At 38.3% G+C, this 20,708-nt stretch overlaps 1 protein-coding gene across 1 annotated transcript in view; it reads right to left on the bottom strand.

Annotated features, from left to right (window-relative positions):
- Positions 1 to 378: 378 nt before the first annotated feature.
- Positions 379 to 20,708, bottom strand: part of ADGRV1 (adhesion G protein-coupled receptor V1) — a 635,274-nt gene continuing 614,944 nt past the window's right edge. Inside the window, exons 88-90 of the mRNA XM_037801795.1 lie at positions 19,524 to 19,715; positions 17,415 to 17,592; positions 379 to 789 (exon numbers count right to left, since the gene is read on the bottom strand). Coding sequence (XP_037657723.1) covers positions 671 to 789; positions 17,415 to 17,592; positions 19,524 to 19,715 — 489 coding nt within the window. The 3' untranslated portion in view covers positions 379 to 670. The remainder of the gene's footprint in view (positions 790 to 17,414; positions 17,593 to 19,523; positions 19,716 to 20,708) is intronic.

The raw sequence follows: 20,708 nt of genomic DNA, 5'->3' as shown, positions 1-20,708 counted from the left end.
TTAGTTAAGACAGGTAAAAAAGATCAGGTACATGGATGGGAATGAGTGTCAAATGGCGGGCAACACTAGTCATGCCTTAGTTTCCAAACAAGAGTTCTTCACTTGGAGTCACTAAGCCTAAAATGAGGCATACATAAATCATGACATCTCTCTTATCTAGTTTTAATACTCTGTAGAGAAATCATATGATATGAAAGTTATCCTTTTCTTGCAAGTATAAAACTGATTGTCATGATTTCTTAAAAACTTTGAAAAGTGGAAATACATTTAACATACATAGGTTCATTTTTTACTTTTTTGCTTATGCACAACATTTCCGCATAAATAACGAGCCTGGTTGATGTAAAACGGATTCTATTATTTTTATTGTTTGTTAATATTACTTTTATTAAACATGTTAGCCATGTAAGATGATCAAAAAACAACTAATAGCCTTGGAATATGTCATCCTATTAACTGATACAAATTGATGCAGTCTTTCATTGTAGCAGTGAATTTGCAGGTCATAAAAAGGTAAGTAATTTATATTCCAAACATAGCAATCACTTCTGGGTTAGTCATCCAGTATAATTTACAGATTCCTATTTCAAGACTACATGTACTTACAGAGTTTTAGCACAAAAGCCAATACAAATAGGAAAATATTCTCATTCTAATGGTTACTGAGGAGCTAGAGGTGGGTGTCAGCAATGGGTATCCTCCTGAGTTCCACAATCTGGGAATCAGTCAAAGTACCTCCCTCCTGGCTGCCTTGACCAGATTCATTATCACTGACACTGAGACCAGCACCTGCAACAGAAAAAGAAAAATAATAAGCACAAAACCCCAAATGGTTAATGTAGTGAATTCTAAAGGCCAAGTCACATTAAGCCAAAACCTGTTTATTTCTATTAAATTAGTGAAAAATGAGCTATACATTTGAATAAATACTATTAAAACCACATAATTATAAAATTACATTTTAAATTCCCTTTGGTATGTTTTTAAAGTAAAGATTAATTTCTAAAGACTCAACTTTGAGTTCTCAATCTTTTTTGGTTTCCACGTGGTTGAAAGGTATAGCCTACTCCCAAGAACATCATTATCAGTTGGGGAATTTATCACAATACAAAATTAGGTGGGTATTAGAATTTTTCTGCAGGGATGTAGCATGAATGTTAGAAAACATACACGCCCTAATCCACATGCACCACATCTGGCAGGTCTATGAGCAGAGGAGGCTCAGTGGGCATTGACCTGAGAAGAAATGCCTACATGGGAGAGCACCCTGGCATCATATCAGCAGCCTAAAGGCATTGGCTCTGAATGATTCAGATCTAATCATGAGATAAAAATAATTGTGTAGCACAAGGCCAAAACAGATCCACACAGGAATCCTACAAAGCTATCTGTTATTAACTACATACAGCACCCAGAATCTCTGTTTTGAGGACACTCCACCATTCACTGCTTTTTTCATGACTCAGAATAACTCAGAAAAATTAAAACCATGCTATTTCCATGTCTAATGTGTGGACCACAAACTCATGCTGTTTGTTCTCTCTCTCTCTCTCTCTCTCTCTCTCTCTCTCTCTCTCTCTCACACACACACACACACACACAGAAGAGAGAGAGAGAGAGAGAGAGAGAGAAATGGGGATGTGGTCATGTGGTCACAAGGGCATACTGGCTTGAACCTCCAGAGATTTCAGTTCCCAGCTCCTCCTCTGCTGGGCACTAGATTCAGCAAACAAAGAGGAAAGTGAAAAACTAGTTGCCTGAGTCGCTGAGACTTTCCCCTCTGTCTGAGAAGTAGGGTTGATGATTGTGCAGAATTGGTAGCTACGGGAAGCTGTGAATTAGCTTAACCTTAGCCTATTTGGAAATGGAAGCAGGAGCCCACTAATGACCTCCTTGCAACCAAATCCAATGGCCCCTTCTGAATCTCTATCCTTTACACCCTCTATTAAAGGCTGCTGTTGAAACCCAACTTCCTTCTTCTTTCCTTTGCTTCTATGACACTGCACTTGCCCATTGTATCCTCTGATCTGCTGGCTTTTTCAGAGCTCTTCTGCTTCCTGTTGTACCTCCTCCTGCTGCCTAACCACTGGAGGCCTTCTCTGCAGCCATGTTTCAAGACCGCAGGATCTGACCCTTGCTTTACTCTCTAGCCTGTTGTCTCACTAGCATTGCTGAGCTCAGAATGCAAAGCTGCTTGTCACTGCCTTTTCATCCCATATTATTACGCTGGCATTTCTGCCTCGGCTGCTCTTCTCATTCCCCACCTCCTTAATCTGGCCACCTCTGCTCTTCCTATAAATATCAACTCAGGCATCACCACTGCTACCCAAGCAAGCATGGCGATTATCTTTTTAAATTTTTGACTTCCCCAATGGATTATGTCCTTCATATCTTTGTGTTGCCTAGCTCATAGGAAAGTGCCCAGTTCACTGTGGATGTTCAGTAAATATTTGTTGGATGTGTTAATAAACTGTACTCTGATCCTCGTTCTTGAAAATGCTCATGCATCTTTATTGGCCATTCTGTTCCCCTGGTCCATTCTGCATTCCACTGCCCTCTCCTTATCAAGAACAGGCATCAGTTCCTATTGTCAATTGCATTGAGTCTGAAACCTTCTGCTTTGGCTTTTAAGACACTTCCTAATCTGGTTTTACTTTACCAAATAGATGTAATTTCAATATTTCCCCATTGGGGAACTTTCAGGGCTGAACAGAGCTCTCCAGTCATTCTGAGTATTCCATTTTAAATCCAGCCTAACAGCTTTCCTGCCAATCCATCCAGGCCCATTTTCATACCCTCTCACAAATATGGCTTTCACCATTCCTGTAAAGCAGGGAGCTGGAGGATATAATATTTGATACACACAAAAGAAAAGTCCAAGTTTATACCTGACAAAATCATTCATCACACTGTATTTTCTCTACCGAATTGTGTTGGTTTGGATGAGAAATTATATGATAATCCTATACATAAAATATATATGTAACCTATGAAGTAAAATGATTAACAAACACCCATAACTCTTTCCCCAGATTGAGAACTAGACTATCACTAATGACAATGTTTTTTAAAAAAGCTCAGTTAGTTGCTAAAAGCTAATACATTTAATATAAAAAAACAGATTTCTGGTTTCTCGTGAAAAATCAAGAGAAGTCTAAGTAATACTGGTCCTACATTTCTGCATGACAAAACAAACAAACAAACAAACAAAACACACACAAAAAAACAGTGAAAACATGGACTAGGAACTACCCTCCAGTTTGCCACTGTTTTCACACAGGCCTCTTGAATCATTTATGGTATGTAAGGGCCCTTGCTTGTCTACCCAAGTAAGCACAGCAGCAGGGTAGCTGACCTGTTTGGAAGGACCTTGGTGGAGAATCAAAACAGTGGCCACTCTGAAAGGCAAGTCCCTGAGACTTGTAGCAGCATTATCTGGGTGAGCAGGAGCCAAAGGGCTGAGTAACAAAATTGCCCAAGCGGATCAACTAGGGAGAAGCAGGGAGGATCCTATGGTTAACATCAGGGAGGAATGGGGCTAACTAATCTAACTGGCACCAACTCCCACTAATTTCAGTGTCTGCCAGCTCCAAAGCCCACTGAGAAAACCAAAGCCAGTTTGATGACTACTGGGATAAACCACACTAGCAAGACTAGTCCTGTGATAAAAGCATGCTGAACAGACTGCAAGGGCCTGGAGCAAACTGGTTGGGAAGTTTAACATAAAGTGCAGTTTTACAAGTAAGTGGGTGTAGCTAGTTTAGTAGCCCAGGGCCCTGTGAGATGTCAGCAAGCTCTAGATACAGCCTCCCCTTGAGTCACCACATCTACGTGACCCACCTCATCCTCAATCCCTATTTCTTCCTGGTAGAAATAAGCATATAATATCCAAATGCTAATCCCTCAGTGAGATTCAGAAAGGACCCAAGTATGACATAGCAGAACTGGGAGCACAACTCAGGTCTGGGCAGATTTAGAAGTCTCTTTGGAATTTGGTCAAGAGGGTACTTTGCAGTTAAGTATCCTGATTTTCTGAAAGGTGTTTCTTGCACTTAAATTTTAAACCAAAAATTTAAGAAAAATCCAGCAACTTGGGATGATAGTAACTCTCCTCTTTGGAAGACAGAACAAGCAATCATAAAGGATTTAGAGGTAATAATTTATATTCATCTTGAGCATCAGCTTTTCTCAATATTTAACATGCATTAGTTAGGGAAAGGGTGATTGTTAGTCCCATTTTACAGATGCGGGGATTGGCTGAGGGTCAGAGGTGCTCAGCGTCTTGCCCACGACACATAGCAGAGAAGTCACAGACTGAAGACATCCATCTGCCTTTTGACCCCAAATGTAGGGTGTTTTCTTCTACACCATACTGCCTCTTGAGGTGCCAGCTCTAATTGCATCACTTCCTTTTCTCCGAGGCTTCACCTGTTCAACTTTGTGAAGAGAATAAATTTCAAACTCCTTGCACATATTCAAGACCCCCCACTCCAGAATGGTAATGGCGCAGTGAACATTCTAGAGTTACAGAATCAGGAAATATGAACATTGAAAATTGTGTTTAAATATAACAATCAAGTGAGCCCAACAAATAATCCCTACTGAACTTAAACTCTGGTGGACACTGCACTAGATGCTTCTCATAGATAATCTCTAATCCCCATGAAAATTTACAAGCAAATTAAAATATTCCTTATTTGATATATGAGAAAGCTGAAAGGTTAAATCTCTTACTGAAAGTCACACAGCTAGTAGAAGGCAGAACTAGGATTCCAACCCAGGGTACTCTGACTCTCAAACACAGACTTTTTTTTTTTTTTTTTTAAATGGCCTTTTAAAAAATGTCATGGATATGAAAGTCACATTCCTCTCCTTTTTATGAGAAAAAATTTTTTAAAACTTTCAAAATTTCACTTTCCCCCTTTGATTCTCATCTGACTTTGTTTAATACACTGGGCTGCAGAGGATCTTGATGTTACATGAGTCATTGTGGTTTGTTTGTGGTATCTCTGGAAAAGAAATTTATCAATGAGTTCTTTGATGAGTTAGAGTACTTTGGACCTTGATTCTGAATGTTTTCGTTTGTGTTCAAGGGCCAGTCATTCCTTTTCTTCCTATTGAAAAAGAAAATCATGTATAGCTTTCTAATAGGGGAATGTTTACCATGACATCCTTGGCGTCAGCCTGAGGTAAAACAAGGAAGCTGAGGGGGTAATGGAGAATCCAGTTAGTCAGTCTGGGACAAGCATCCTGTGAAGAAAGACCCTGTTTCTAAGCCTAATGTGCTCCAAGCCTGACACTTCCTAGAATCTTGTCAGGTTTGGCTCAACATAAAAATGCCAGTATACAAGATACTTCCTGATAGGAATGTAAATTTCCCTACCATCCAATTCTCACCCTTGATGTAGACTCTCTGTTCCAGTTAGCTCAGTACCTACTCTCCTTTCCTAAAATGGAGGCTGTCCCAGGATGACTGCTTCCATTCTCCTATACTCCTGGTTGGGAACATTGATGCTACATTAGAAAGTTCTATTAAAAAAACAAAAAAACAAAAAAAAAACTAATAATAGCCAGGACACCACTAATCTAGAACTGAGTGTCTTATTTTTCTGTGGAAACACTGATGTACTTCAAGAACAACTAATTGAAGGACATTATGTCCTATTTTTAGAGTGAAATGTGGATTTCTCATAGAAGGAAAAATACTTTATTAAAAAAATAGAAAAGTTCAATTCTGTTTTCTTTTTCTTTTCTTTCCTTTTTTTTTAAGAATTCAAAATGGTTAAAATTCAGATGGAAAAAGAAGTCCATGGCTGCTTTTAGGGCCAGGGCATTCTATTTTATGATGAACTATTTTAATATACTTGCCTTTGTTGTTATTTTGAAATACGAAAAAGGCAATACTGACACATTGGACTCAAAAATATTGTCTCATTCACTTCACAATTCAATTGTAGCTGTTAAACATAAGCTTGGGACCTGCTGACATATTTGCAAATGCTTGTAAAGGAGTGATGGTGCTTTCCAATACTAAAGTTGGCTACCTGGTCTTTCCCTCTTAGCAGTCTAGTCTTTCTCACATTTGAAGCTCTTAATGTAATTAAAGAATGAAGAGTCTTAGCTAAAAAGAGTGTCATGTCTCCTGTTTGTTCCTTAGGCCAATGGCATTCTGACACTGAGTTCTCCCTACTGCACCCAAGTAAAGGTATTCCACTGTGCCGGTTTGGATATATTATGTCCCCAAATATGCCATGTTCTTTGGTGGAATCTTGTGGGGGCAGTCATATTAGTGTTGATTAGGTTGGAACCTTTTGATTGAGTGTTTCCATGGAGACGTGACCCACCCAACTGTGAGTGACACCTTTAATCAGGGTGTGACCGACTGATTAAATGTTTCCATGGAAATGTGGCCCCTCCCATTCAGCATAGATCTTTGATTTAATCACTGGAGTCCTATATAAGAGCTCAGACAGAAGGAGCTAGCTGCTACAACTTAAAGAGACATTTTGAAGACAGCTGTAGAAAGCTGACACTGACATTTTGGAATGAAACCTGGGAGCAAGCAGACAACAACCACATGTCTTTTCAGCTAACAGAGGTTTTCCAGATGCCAATGGCTTTTCTCCAGTGAAGGTACCCTATTGTTGATGCCTTGACCATGAAGTTGGACACTTCATGGTCTTAAGACTGTAACTTTGTAACTAAATAACCACCCTTTATAAAAGCCAATCCATTTCTGGTGTTTTGAAAAATGGTAGCATAAGCAAACTGGAACATCACCTAATGAATTAATATAAGTATTTTAATATGTGCTTGAATATCTCAACATTATTGCTGATTGAAAGATGATGAGTTCTGAGCAAGATTAAAAGGGCACAGGAAATGGTATCAATTGAAAAGCCTACTTAGTTCCTCTTCCTGAAACCTATCAGTTTATCCATTTATCCATCCATTCATCCATCCATCCATCCATTTATCCATCCATCCATTTACCTACCACCCACCCATCCATCCAACCTTTACAGAATATTAACTGAAGTGTCCTGTACTATTTTATATCCAGAGTTACAGAGATGAATCCTAGTCTTGTACAATGTAAGCCTTGGTCCAGGACTAGCCCTGATTCCTATTTCAACACGTTCATTTGACTGACTTTCCTGCTTTTAGGTTGAATCTGTGTTTGAATGGATCATAGTTCCCAGTCTTGCAACCCACCTGCTTACTTGTGACTTACTAACCTCTGTTCAGGCTGTTCTATACTCTCTGATACATATTTTAATGCAGGAGTTAGGGGAAGAAAAGTACATAGGACAAATCTGACATACAGGTGATGCAGTTGAATAGGAAAAACAAAACAAAACAAAACAAAAACCTCCCCACTGGTCCTATCAATGGTGTTTGAAGTCCCACAGTTAAAAATTTTTTTTTTTTTTTTTTTACCTTGAAGGTTTAGGTCCTCTAGAGTTTTCTATTAAAATATAAAAACCACAGAAGTCTTTTACTCATCAACTGCATTTATAAAATAATTTATTATGAATGGTCTTAAAGGTACAAAGAAAGGGGTAAAAAGAAGGGCTATTGTATGCCAAGGGCCATTTTTTTCACCTTAAATTTTGTGGTCCCTAAGGCCAGCTATGGATCTAAGGAATGGTGGCAGGCCTTTCTGAAAGCCTGGAACACAAGGAAAAATCTGTGACTGACTGTTATAAACACTCTTGGTGCATGCCAGGAGGGAATTCTCAGGTATACTATAGAAATTGTCACCTGAGAATAAGAAAATCTTTGCAAGGTATGATTTTTAAGGAGAAGAGTAAAATAGGAGTTTGCTAGTCCAGTGGTTATAGCTGAAATGTGCTTAAGTGATTTGGCTATCATCATTGGTAAATCTGGGAGCTGACTGTCATAATCTAATGCTAAAAACGCTCCAACTCAATGCCTCCAAAGTTCTTAAAGTAGCGGAAGCAGAAGGCTTCAAATCTGAATGCCTTTAAACCCCTGTACAGGAATTTTTCCAAGGGGTAAAAGGTCGTGTGACAGGGATAGCTTTAAGGGAATACATTTCCGGGTTTTTCGTTTCCATATGCACTCTTTCCCAGACTTTGTCTGTCTCAGAAAATGCCTATGAAGCCCTTTCACAGCCACCCTTCTCACTCTCAGGCATCTTACTGTGGTGCTCTGCCACAGGGATTCAAAACTTTGGGATTCCAATCTAAGGGACAGTCCAAAATAGGGGTGTCATTATTAAGAAAGTGGGTGAATCTGATAATTGGGTAATATGCCCCTTTGCACCTCAGGTGTTTCTTATTCTTGGCTTTTGTCAAAATTGAAAAAGGTCTCTCAATTACTTATCAATTGATAGGTCATTAAATGTGGTTGGGGGCGGTCCTAGAGTGGTCTGCTACCTTTCCCTTGGACCCTAAATATATCTGTGCTCAGGACCAAATGCATTGGCCTGGTAGGATAAAACACAATCCCCTACTAGATATGGGAACTGCCAGTACATTCCTTCCTCTATTGACCTGAGCACATGTAAATATTCACTGGAGACAGTCTGATTCTGGTGGGCATGTTTTATGACACCAAGCTCCCGCATTTCCCCCACCCCTGGTGGTGTATGGATCCCTGGCTGGGAGGGGATAGGTTCCTCCTCTGTTTGCACATAAACTAAGAGAGGGATGCTCACATAGAACATCTCCCTGCATCGGCCACAGATTGAGACTCACTGGCTATGGGTAACCGACGCCTAGCAGTGAAGCTGACCTTGCTCTGTCTCTTCTCTATGTGAGCTAAACGTCTCTCCATCGGAGCCTGTGTGAGTCATGCCTTTATTGGTGACCCTGACACCTGTAATTGGATGGACTGACATCTCTTTAGGTGTTTTTCCTTCTTACTGACATTAAAATAAGTTTTGATGATAGCTCTCTGTGTTACTCTTTATTTTCTTTTGAAAGGCGTGGTATCACTAAACAAAAACGCTTTCTGTGGTGGAATAAAATATGAGCACATCTCTCTTTAAGGAGAGGAGTCCATTTTCCTATCTTTGACTTGCTTTGACCATCAGACAATAGAGAAAGTAAAACTGCACACAAGATTGTCACTTGCTTGCTACTCCTAGGTTACCATGTAAGGAAGCCAGGGGCTAGTGTCCTTAAAGATGGAAGGCCAGCTAGAGAGACAGGCCCAGCTAACAGCCAAGACAAACTGCCAGGAATATGAGTGAGGCCATTTTAGACCACCCAAGCATTCCAGCTGCCAGATGACCTCAGTTACACAAGTGAGCCCAAGTGATAACGACAGAATAATCAACCAGCTAAGCCTAGGCCAAACTGCCATCCTACAGAGCTGTGAACAAAGATATGGGTTTTGTTTTAAGCCACTAAATTTGGAGGTGGTTTGCTGTAGATAATGGATAAAAGACATGCTTTTTACTTATCTACTTATATGAACAAATTTTCTTAGTACTTACATCTTTAAAATAATTGTTTTAGTTTATTAGGCTGCTGAAAGCAATATACCAGAAATGGGTTGGCTTTTACAATGGGGATTTATTTGCTTACAAACTTACAGTTCAAACTTAGAGGCCTGTGAAAATGTCCAAATCAAGGCATCATCAAGACGATACCTTCTTCCTGAAGACTGGCTGCTGGCATCCTCTGTCACAGGGCAGGGTGCATGGTCACATCTGCTGGTTTCCTTGCTTTCAGTTTTTTGCTTCCGTGGCTTTCTCTTTGTCTGTATTTCATTCTTTTATAAAGGACTCAGTAAGAGGATTAAGACCCACCCTGAATGAGGTGGGTCACATCTTAAGTTAAGATCCTACTCACAAAAAGATCCTACACACAGGAATGGATTAACTTTAAGAACATACTTTTCTGAGGTACATATAGCCTCAAACTATCGCAATAATAAAAATACTAAAAAAGAAAATAGAACTAATCTCTTACATATGAAATCAAGAAATAATATATACCATAGACATATGAATTCTTTGGGAAAATAAAACCCAGCCCCACTCTTCTCCTGATAGGATTCTTCTTTATTTGATAATGATTTATAAAAATTTAATATTTTTATTATTAATATTTTGTTCAACTGTAGACTAATAATGCTAATAACTTAATACAGAAGAAATTTTTGAAACTTTACAGTCTTATGGTCATAGAAAAATATTACATTTCAATTTATATGCATGTTTTGTTGCTAAAAAGTCTGAGTAAGTGAAGATAAAATGAATTTCAAGCATAAAATATATTACATGGATAAAATTCTGTGGAAAGTGGAATAGAAATACAAGTTCAAGGAGAAAATAGAATGATGTAACATTTCCAAATGTAAAACAAAAGCTTGTTTATGTATTTTTTTAAATGCAATTTTATTGAGATACATTCACATAACACATGCTCATATATTTTTTAAATGTATAGCAGCAGGTATAAAATTGCTACGGTATTTAGACTCCTTCGGATTAATTATGAAAGAAAAATAAAAAATTTTTATCTTAAGACATCAAAATTTATACTACAGTGGAAATTACATTGTTTGGTACTATAAATGTTTATTTAAATATATGCAAAAGGATACATAGCTTTCAAAGTTATTTTAAGGGTTCAAATGCAAAAGACTTGCAAGACACACTACTCCCAGTACATGACTTGGAGGGGACCATAGCTAAGATGGGCCTTGAGATAGATTAAGGTTTACAAACTCAAATGTCCACAGGGGCCAGAAAGGCTAGCATGAACCAGTGAAACGAGCCTGGAGGACATTAGACAAACTGGAAAGCTCATTTCCTGTCTAAAGGGCAGCCCTTACTCAACTCCAGCCAAATTAGTGTCTTGCGAGATTTCAAGCACTCTTTTGCTATGTGTTTCAAGAAATTCTGGATTTTTATGGGATATCTCTAAATTTAAATGTTGGCTCAAAAAAATGTTAAGACGCAACATGGGTCAAACTAAGTACATTGCTGCACTGAACCTGTCCTATGGGTCAAGTGTAATACCTGCTGTAACGCAATAGCATGTGGACTGCTCCCTTTGATTTGACCATATTCTACAATGTAAAATGTCTCATATTAAAATATCTTTTCTAAAAATACAGGGAAGTGATGCTAGAGTCAGTTACTTTGGCTTTTTAATATTCTTAGTGAACTCTCAGGACTGCTTGACTGTATCTATAAGTAAGCAAGACATTCCACACATTCTTGAACTGGATGCATTTAATACTTGTCGTATATTTAGGAACCAGATCTAATCTGATTATGCTAAAAGAATTCATTTTAGTTTCCATTGAAGCTACATCAACTACTGACAATATTATTATAGTGTTGGGGACATATTCTACCCTTTTCAGTCCTAACACTAGCCAGCATTTTATGGAGATGATCATTCCTTCCTTTACAAAACCCTCTTCTCTCTTTAGTTCTCTTTCTGACCATGCTATAGTTTTCTCTGTGGGATCCTCTTCTATTCATTCCTTAAATGTAGGTCTTATCTAGTCTTCTCCTCTTGTTCCCCTTCCCTTCCTTTTCTTTCCTCCCCTTCCTTCTCCAGCTCTTTTCTTCCCTTCTTTCTCATTCCACCCTCTCAGATCACACTTATTCATCCCCATAGCTTTGGATATAATCTCCGTGCTACTGCAATTCCAATCATTACCCCAAGCCCTGATCTCTTGCTGAAGACCCAAACTTGAATATTTAGAAGAAGCCTGCTAGACATTTTCACAAGGGTATTCCACCAGGCCTAATGATCAGCATGTCCAAATCCAAACTCACAGTGTCCCTCCCAAAGCAAGCAACAAACACTCTGTTCTTTTACTCATCCAGGAGAGATGCATGGGCTTTTGTGGACTGTCCTCTCAGTTCTTCCTCAGCTTTCCTCTTGGGTCATCTTCTCATTTTCATTTCCTCTGCCCTGATTTGAAGACTTAACCTTACTGCCTTGGACCTAACAACTTCCCAGCCTTTCTGATCTTGCCTCCAAATTTATTCCTCATGCTTTCTTAAGAGTTATTTTGCTTCAAAGACCAGTGGGAACATGCCATTCCTCTCCTCAAAACATCCACCATGGGTTTACTACGTTCTATAAAAATCCCAACTCTTGTTTAGCATCCAAGTAGCATTTTCAAAATTAATTAATTTTTTTCCAAATAGCATTTTAATGTTACACTGTTAGAAAGCATCTTGCTCCCCCAGAATAAATCAACAAATAAGTTGAGGAAACAGCAGGCTAAATAAAGTAAAATGGATTTCTTTACTCTAAGACTTTTCAGCATCACTAAATGTTATTGGGAATTGTGAATTTCTGCAGTTTCCCAAATATATTGGGCCAGGGAATACTCTCACTGAGGAACAGCCACGAATATTTAAAGGGGAGTGTTTGCTGAACCCCATTTGGTAAACTATAGAAAATTGTTAACCGTGTAGGTAAACTATCCTTCAGGCCTTTCTTCTGCTGCCTTACTCACCCACCCTCTGCCTCTGCCACACTATAGTACTTGCTCTCTCCACACAAACCTTGCAACTGTAAGCCTCTGTCTCGGTTTTGGCTAATTCTGTTCCCTTCATCTGGAATGCCCTTTCTTACATCCTTTACCTATTCAAACCTACACATAGTTCAAGGAGCAATTGAAATGTTTTTTTTTGTTGTTGTTGTGGTTTTTAATTTCCTTGATGTTCACAATATCTAATAGCAATTTCCACTACTATTTTACTCTTCCATTTGTCATGCTTGGTTGAATGTCTATTCCTCCCCACAAACTCAAGTTTCATTTATTCATTCATCCGTTTATTCATCATTCAACAATATCTACCAAAAGGTTAACAAATACCAAGTTCTGTTCTTGAGTACAGGGATGAGTTCTCTTTCATTTCAGTAGAGTTTTCCAAATTTAACAAAATACTGGAGAAGCAGTATGGCATACTGGTTGAGAGCACAGACTTAGGAGGCAGGCTCCTTATATTTGTTTTGTGCTACCACCACTTCCTCACTATATGACTTTGGGAAGGCTCTATAACTTCACTGTAAATGAGTGTAATAATTGTCCCTGACTCAAATGAATAAATACTTCTAGTTAGAGAGCACCAGGCATATAGCAAGCACTCAATAAATATTAAATACTCTTACATATTCAATATATATAAATGCCTCAATGTATCAGGCCAGCACAGGATTTTTCACAGAGATGATACTGGACTTCACATAACTGAGAGCAAAGAAACTTCCTTTGATCCAATCATTCTGTGAAAATTTATGCCTAAAGGTAAATAAGTTGGGATATTGATTGTTCTAGTTTTAGGACATGCAGTTCTTATGGGTGGGGCATGAGAACTTCATCATGATACTTTCCCATTTAAAACTCTTTTTAGTTGCCCTTTGCCATTAGGATAATGTCCAAAGATCTCCACTGCTCTTCTATCATCTGGATTCTGTTGGAGTATTCAATCTCAAGTCTCGTCTCACCCTATGTGCCCTTATTGAGACTTAATACTGGCAGTTTGTTGAAAGAAGCAGATTGTTTCATCTTCTAAGAAGAACACTTACACCCCATCCATTTCCTTCCATGAAGAGAAAACTTCCATTATTAGAATAGTTTTCATGGTCTCTTTCCATCTTTTTACTCTATCTTCTCAGTGAGACAGAGGGTCGTATCTGATTGGTAAGGATAGAAGCAGAGAGCAGGCCTCTGCACCTTAGAAACTCCCTCCTCTCGTAGGGACTGGCCTGCCTGCAGAATGGCCCTATCCTGCTCTGCCTCTCCAGGTCACACATTTTTCAGGGTCAGGATCTATCCCTACAAGGAGTGGCATGTGGTTTTCCAGCAGTGGTTGGTGAGTTGGGTGGGACAATCAGACTGTGGGTAAAAATCACATTATCTCACATCAGCTTTATCAGTAAAATTGAGATATTTTGATCTCTTGTGCCTATCCCTTAATTTGTTCTGGAATCAGGTAGGGAACAGGAATATCAATTATGTGCCTCCCAAACATCATCTCACGCCTCTGTGCCACTGCTCATACATATTTCCTCTGCCTCCTTCCTGCTCTCCAAAATTTGACCTCCTGGAAAATACAGAATCATCTTCCAAGACTTAATTTATCCTTAACTTCCCATTTTGAAGTCTTTCTTAACTATTTACATCCCTATCTTGAAATTATTTGTATTGTCATGCTTTTATCTCTTTATTACCCATGACCTCTCTCTAAAACTGTAAGCTCTTCCTGAGTAGGGATGGCGCTTTATATATTTCTCTATCCATAGATATTAAGACTGTGCTGTGGGAGGCAATTTTTCTATACACATCTTGTGAGCAGAGACACCGATTTTCTTTGTTCTAAACTATCTTTAAGGATGTTTGCATAGCAAACAGTCTTTGTCTCACTCCAGAGCAGAGTGCCAATTTGCTTACTGTCCAGTATAATACTGTTTTTCTCTTTAGCAAAGATCAAAGAGGTCTGCTTATTGTCCCTTAAAAGATACTCAGGTTCCCTAAACTCAGGGCCCTCAGCTATGCTGCAAAATTGAGTATATGTGTATCCTCCACCAGGGACCCTTGTTTCACCCCCATGAGACTTGAAGGGCAATGGGAATGAACCTAAACATGAAGCTCATGTTGCTTGCTGTGATGAGAGTAATAAACTTTGTCTCTGATGCAGGAGTCTCATGTCTTCTGCCAGCAACCACAAAAACATGGCAGGCTAACTTATCAGCTTGAATTTGGATAAAATCTCAGACCTTTCACACTTCTTAAAAAGTAACTGGAATGTAGGAATCATTCAACTGATGTATTAATCTAATCACTTGAAAATAACATCTATTTTTAAATTAAAAAATAATGAATTCTATTTCTAGTCTTTGTTGTTCATCATGCATTTGTAGTAAATGTGTAAATACCATAGAATGTACACAGAATACAAACAGAATTATGGTGGTGATGATTATACCTATCCTGTTTTAACTTTTAAATATAGGCAACAGAGAAACAAATAGGAATAATAGATTTATTGGACCTGATGGCAGAAGACCTAGATTTGATTCCTGGCTCTGACACTCACTAGCTGCAGGATCTGGCCAAGTAACTTAAGCATTCTCAGACTCAGATGCTTCATGTGTAAAAGCAAGGGCTAGACTAGAGCAGTGATGTCTTAGAGGTTTTACCTCAACTGCAGTTATAAATGAGAGCGAGTGGCTACCTGGGGCATCACTTGAGAGGAGTACTGCGTCACTGTTTAGGAGGAAGGAGTCTGATGCTAAGTAGCATTTTTCAATGGATGGGAAAGGCAAAAGCTAGCTGAGGGTTTGCTATCACTGGTCTTCAATCAATCTGCCTTTCAGCCTAGCATTATATCAATGTATCATGCAGTGATTATGGTAATGGTTAGAAATATGGGTTCAGTTTTCAGAAGTATCTAAGCGATTATTTTATTATAAATATAAACTGAGCACCCAAAATGGTTAAGACACTGCACTGAACATTATAAAGCTCAAAAAAGATGTATAAAAGAGTTTCTTCTAGAATGTCAGTCTTGTGGGAAGTAAATTATACCTAAGAGAAACAGACTCATTAGATGCCCATGGGGCATTTGCACTATGTAGATTATGAAAAATGTAAATTTTGTTTGGGAAACCCTGTGTAAAAAGTGAATACTATTTGCACTAAATATTTTATTGACTTCCCATCAACACAGATAATAATTTTTCAATATTCATGTGTGTTGGAAATGGGAGGAATATTGAAAGGATATGATGCGCCAATATATCTGGTATGTAACACTCATCCTTGCAGAAATGAGATAAGAATACTTGGATTATTTGGTAAATCCCCATATGCCTTTATTCTTCTCATTTGATTACCTTCTCCTCGACTCTTGAACTAAACCTTGGAAATTCATGCTAGAATACTAATCTAAACCAGCGTCTGAATTAAATGAAGGAACATAGTAATCTACTCTGAATATCAATGTGAAAGAGGAGGATTAAAAATGTGAATCATAATGAATATTTTAAAATTAGACATAAGCAAAAGCAAATCATACGAACTAAACAAAAAGCATAATTTATGTCATTAGCTGATAATACTGAGAATTTAATCACTACAAATTCCAAAGAAAAGCATACTACTTTGAAGTATTTAGAAACTCATGAAAGAGAAGATGACATCACAATAAACTATTTCAGGAAAAAATAAAAAGATAAATAAATAACTAAATAAAAGAGATAAAACTGTATATTTGATTATAAAAATTACTTTATGGTTATTTTTCAATGTTCAAATAACACTTTTGACAAATGATAATATGCTATGACTCCACATATCATTTAGACATCAGAAAGAATAATATCCAGAATTTCCTCCAAGAGCACATGACCTTCAGTGGGGTAGATCTGTGGTCTTTTATATGCCTTAGCATATTTCCAACACCATATACTGCACTTTGGGGCCTATAGGACTGCATTCTTCTCATGTGTGAAGAACTATGCATTGGGGCTACTCAATGAAGGAGGTTGAATATTGTAGTCATTTGAAGCTGTATGTTCCCCAGAAAAACACGTTCTCAAATCTAATCCATTCCTGTGGGTGTAAACTCATTGTAAGTAGGATCTTTTGATGAAGTTACTTCAGTTAAGGGGGACCCACCTCATTCATGATGGGACCTAATTCTACTACTAGAGTCCTTTATGAACAGAATGAATACAGAGAGAGAGAAAGAGAGAGAAAGAGCATGAGCCACAGAAGCAAGCTGAAATCAACAAAACCTGGAAGAGAAGGGAGAGACCAGCAGGCACCACTATGTATCTTGCTATGTAGCAGAGGAGCCAAGACTTGCTGGCAGTAGGTCTTTGGGAATAAAGATTCACCTTGATGATGCCTTGATTTGGACATTTTCTAGGCTTCAAACTGTAAGCCAATAAATTCCCATTGCTTACAGCTGAACCATTTCATGGTTCATCTTAGGAAACTAAAACAGATTTAGAAAAAGATCCAAAGATATACTGGGTATGATAGTACTTTGAAAAGTAGAGAGCTATACAATGCCCATCATGTTTCCCTTAAAACTCTCTGCTTAGAAGATGATCTCTAAGAAGGTCTCTTTGGCAGGTTAGAAGCAAAATTCTCTCAGTGAAATATCTATCAGACTGTCTTACATTGAAGTTTCTCAATAGTATCTGGGTGTCCCAGCAAAAGTTCAGGACAGAGATATTTACACGTAGATAGATTATGTATTTTTCTTAATCAAAAATTGTAAATTATTTTTAGGTTTTGTTTTATTTGGGGCCAAGAACAAAATATCCTAGATTTGGCTGGGATTAGGAATGGGTCATGAGAATCAGGATGTGCTAAGGATGACTGGATTGTACTTCTTCTGTGACTTCATGGGGAGTGTCTACCTCTAATGAGGTTTGGGAATTCATACATACCAGTTTTTAATGCAAATATCAAGTCGTCAAACTCCTGGGACTCCTCATCAGCTATCAGTGACCCTTGGCCGTATCCTCCAGAAGAAGGGAACGTGGCGCCATTTTGTGGACTTGGCTTCAAGTCAGGACTGGACTGACTGGCTTGTTGGAAGGATGCTCTTTCCCAGTCAGGTGGTACCTTTTTGGATAGGGTAGGGGTGAAAAGGAAACCATAACAGGAATGCATAAATATTCACTTTGAAAACTATATAAACAATTTACCTCTGCATCTCTTTATAAAAACCTAGAGTAAAGGCTGTTGAATTGTTTAAAATTAATTACCTTTAATTTTATCTATATTCCTGAGAAAAGTACGTCTCTCCATGAGATAATATAATCTGGTGATTCGAAACAATTTCCCTATTACGATTACTTGTAGATTTCTGTGTTGTCACATGTGGAGAAGAAAATTACTTTTGTTTTTAACCCAATGAATACATTTTATTTAATTTTTTTATATGATATGTACAAAGAAAACTCTTAAAAAATGTAAGAACTGGTGAGGAACCCTCCTAACCTTTAGTCAAATATACAACTTAGGATTTAGAATATAGTAGAGATTGATCAGGACATAGTGAATTGAAAAAAAGAGTTGTTTCATAGCATAAATTCCTCCTTTTTTGATTAAATGATTAAAAATAATTTTATCCTGAAATGATACAATTTATTCACTTCCTTCCGCGTTCCTGGTAAGCAACCCTTAATCATTTCTTTCCTAGCCTTTCCTTTCTATGCATGGCTTTTCAGAATGTCTGACAGTCCCTCATTGACAGCTGGATCAAAGCCAATTCTGAGCCTCGGAGGAATGCAGAGCACATGTTAGGGTATGCCACTGTGCAATACCCACAACCAATGCTTCAGTAATGGCTCCAGCCCAGGAAACAGATGATCACAGCTGCTTGCTCCCCATATAAGGTTTTCTGAGCGATTGCAGGGATGACACCTCAAACTGAGAAAAGTGACCTGCAGTCTTTAGAAATAAACCTGAGAGAAGATAAAACCTTAAAAAATTTCAATAAGAAGTTGAATATCTAGACCAGCACTGTCCAATAGAACTTTCTACAACAATACAAATATTTTATATCTGTGCTTTCCAATAGGGAGCTACTGGAGACATGTGGTTATTGAGCACTTGAAATGTGGCAGGTGTGAATGAGGAACTGAACTTTTTAAATTATTAAATGTTAATTAGTTTAAATTTAAATAGCCACCTGTGGTTAATGGCTATCATATGGGATGGTTCAGATCTAGATATTGCTAGATTGGACAAACATTAAAAAAAAAAAAAGAAGATTATTTTTAAGGTACAGTCCTGGGTGGCTACTCCTAAAACACCCCTGTTTCTGTTGCTACCAACTGTGATATTAAAATAAATCAGTTTAATGGACTTTTGGGATAATAGACATGATACTAGATTTCCAAACACTTAAGGTTGCTGAAGACATATCCTGATTTTTAAATACTGCGCTTGATTTGTGATCATTTAATATCAACCTGGCATGGATAAAATTACTTGCTACATTGCTATGGAGGACAAAAATAATATCTTTATGGGCAAGTATATCTATCTATCTATCTATCTACAATATCTATCATCAATCCAGCATCTCTTACCTATCTATAAACCATTTCCTTTTCAGATAGATGTTCCTTGATTTGATGCCATTTTCCAGAATGCAAGCACAAATACTACTCTGCCTGGCTCCTTAATATAGAGAGGACAGTACGACCTATGTGAGATAAGGTCGTCAAGCACATCTCAGGCACTGCAGAAATAGTCAGGGACCTGCATTACCATCTCCTCCTACCCAAATGTCTTCAGGTAATTTTAAAATTATAAGCAGTTGCCCCGGTGCTACTGGCAGCATGACTGATAGGCTATTGGCAAGGTTATTTAAACATAGAAATCAAAATGATGTCAATGTGTATGTGTGTGGGAAGGAAAGGGAGAGGGAGAAAGAGAGAGAGGAAGAGGGGGAGAGAGAGAGCAATTGTTAAGAGAGGGAGGGGGAGAAGCAGGGGGAGAGGGAGGGGGAGAGGGAGGGGGAGAGGGAGAGCAAGGGCAGGCACCTCCTCCACAGCAGTGATAAGATTCTGGGTGGACTTGCTGATTTCCCCTCCAGCAGGAGGCATTCCACTCCCAGGCGTGAAGAAGGCAGTGCTGGGCCCTGGGTGCCCATTCATTTCCACTGCGTAGCTGGCCTTCATGGGGCAGCAGGTCTGGTTGTGTAGAATGAAATAAACCACAAAAACATAAAGTCCCTGCAAAAGAAATGAAGGCCAGCATGTCAAAGGAAGTACAGCTAGAATGGCTGAAGACGAAACACAGTAAAATCAACATAGCTGATTATCTACAAAGTATCTCCAAATTCTACCCAAAGCTGAGCATTATATGCCAGGAGACTAGCAGGAGGTCACTGTACATTTCAGGATGTTAACAAAAAGTTAGTCAATGTTATTTAGAAAAACTGCTCTCTCACTAACAAAGCAATTTTTTTCCTTGTTACAACATAAGTAACAGTACAATCTAGCCCAAATAAGATATGAAAATTGAATTGCAGAAGTATATCCAACTGAGCGTGCAGATTTTGTTTTACAAAACAAACCTCTTGCCTTCCAAAAATTATACTCTTTTCCCATCTATGTCAATTGTTCTCATTTTTTGTTAGCACAGTGGTTGAAGTGGGATAGCTTAGTATCCCATTTTAGCTTTAGCTTTAATCCAGTTGTAAATTTTAGGGAGGGCAGCACTAAGCAAGCTTACTGATTTCACTTATGCATCTCACCTACTTATCTCATTTAGAAATAGAATCACTATGTAAGGACTCTGAGGAATCCAAGAGATTGCTTAATACTAAGCATGCTCAGTAAGTGTTACCTTGTGCCTTTTTAAAGACCTGCTGGCCCTTTAAATTCTTTTGCAACCATGTCAAACTCTTGACAATTGCTCTGCTTCCGTCACACATAGCAAGTCAAATTTTGTATTTGTGTTCCGGACACTGCCTACACTGGCTCTCCTTCATGATTTCTACAAGGAATCTACTGTATACTTCTAAGGGCACTTCTATAAAGCTTGGTAATTTTGACCTTTACACTCAGCCAATAACATACATTAAACTGGTGCCTTTTGTGTCTCTTATTCCTGGTGTTTAAGTTTTGGAAGCATATAAAAATCTCCTTAGTTACTAAAATACTTACATTAATCTACTAAAATAAAAGCAAGACGCTGAGCTTACTAAAGAAAAAGAATTAGCA

Source organism: Choloepus didactylus, chromosome 13 (genome assembly GCF_015220235.1).
Source record: "Choloepus didactylus isolate mChoDid1 chromosome 13, mChoDid1.pri, whole genome shotgun sequence".
Classification (NCBI taxonomy): Eukaryota; Metazoa; Chordata; class Mammalia; order Pilosa; family Megalonychidae; genus Choloepus; species Choloepus didactylus.
The sequence above is the reverse complement of the archived record's forward strand: the minus strand, read 5'-3'. Positions and strand labels throughout refer to the sequence as shown.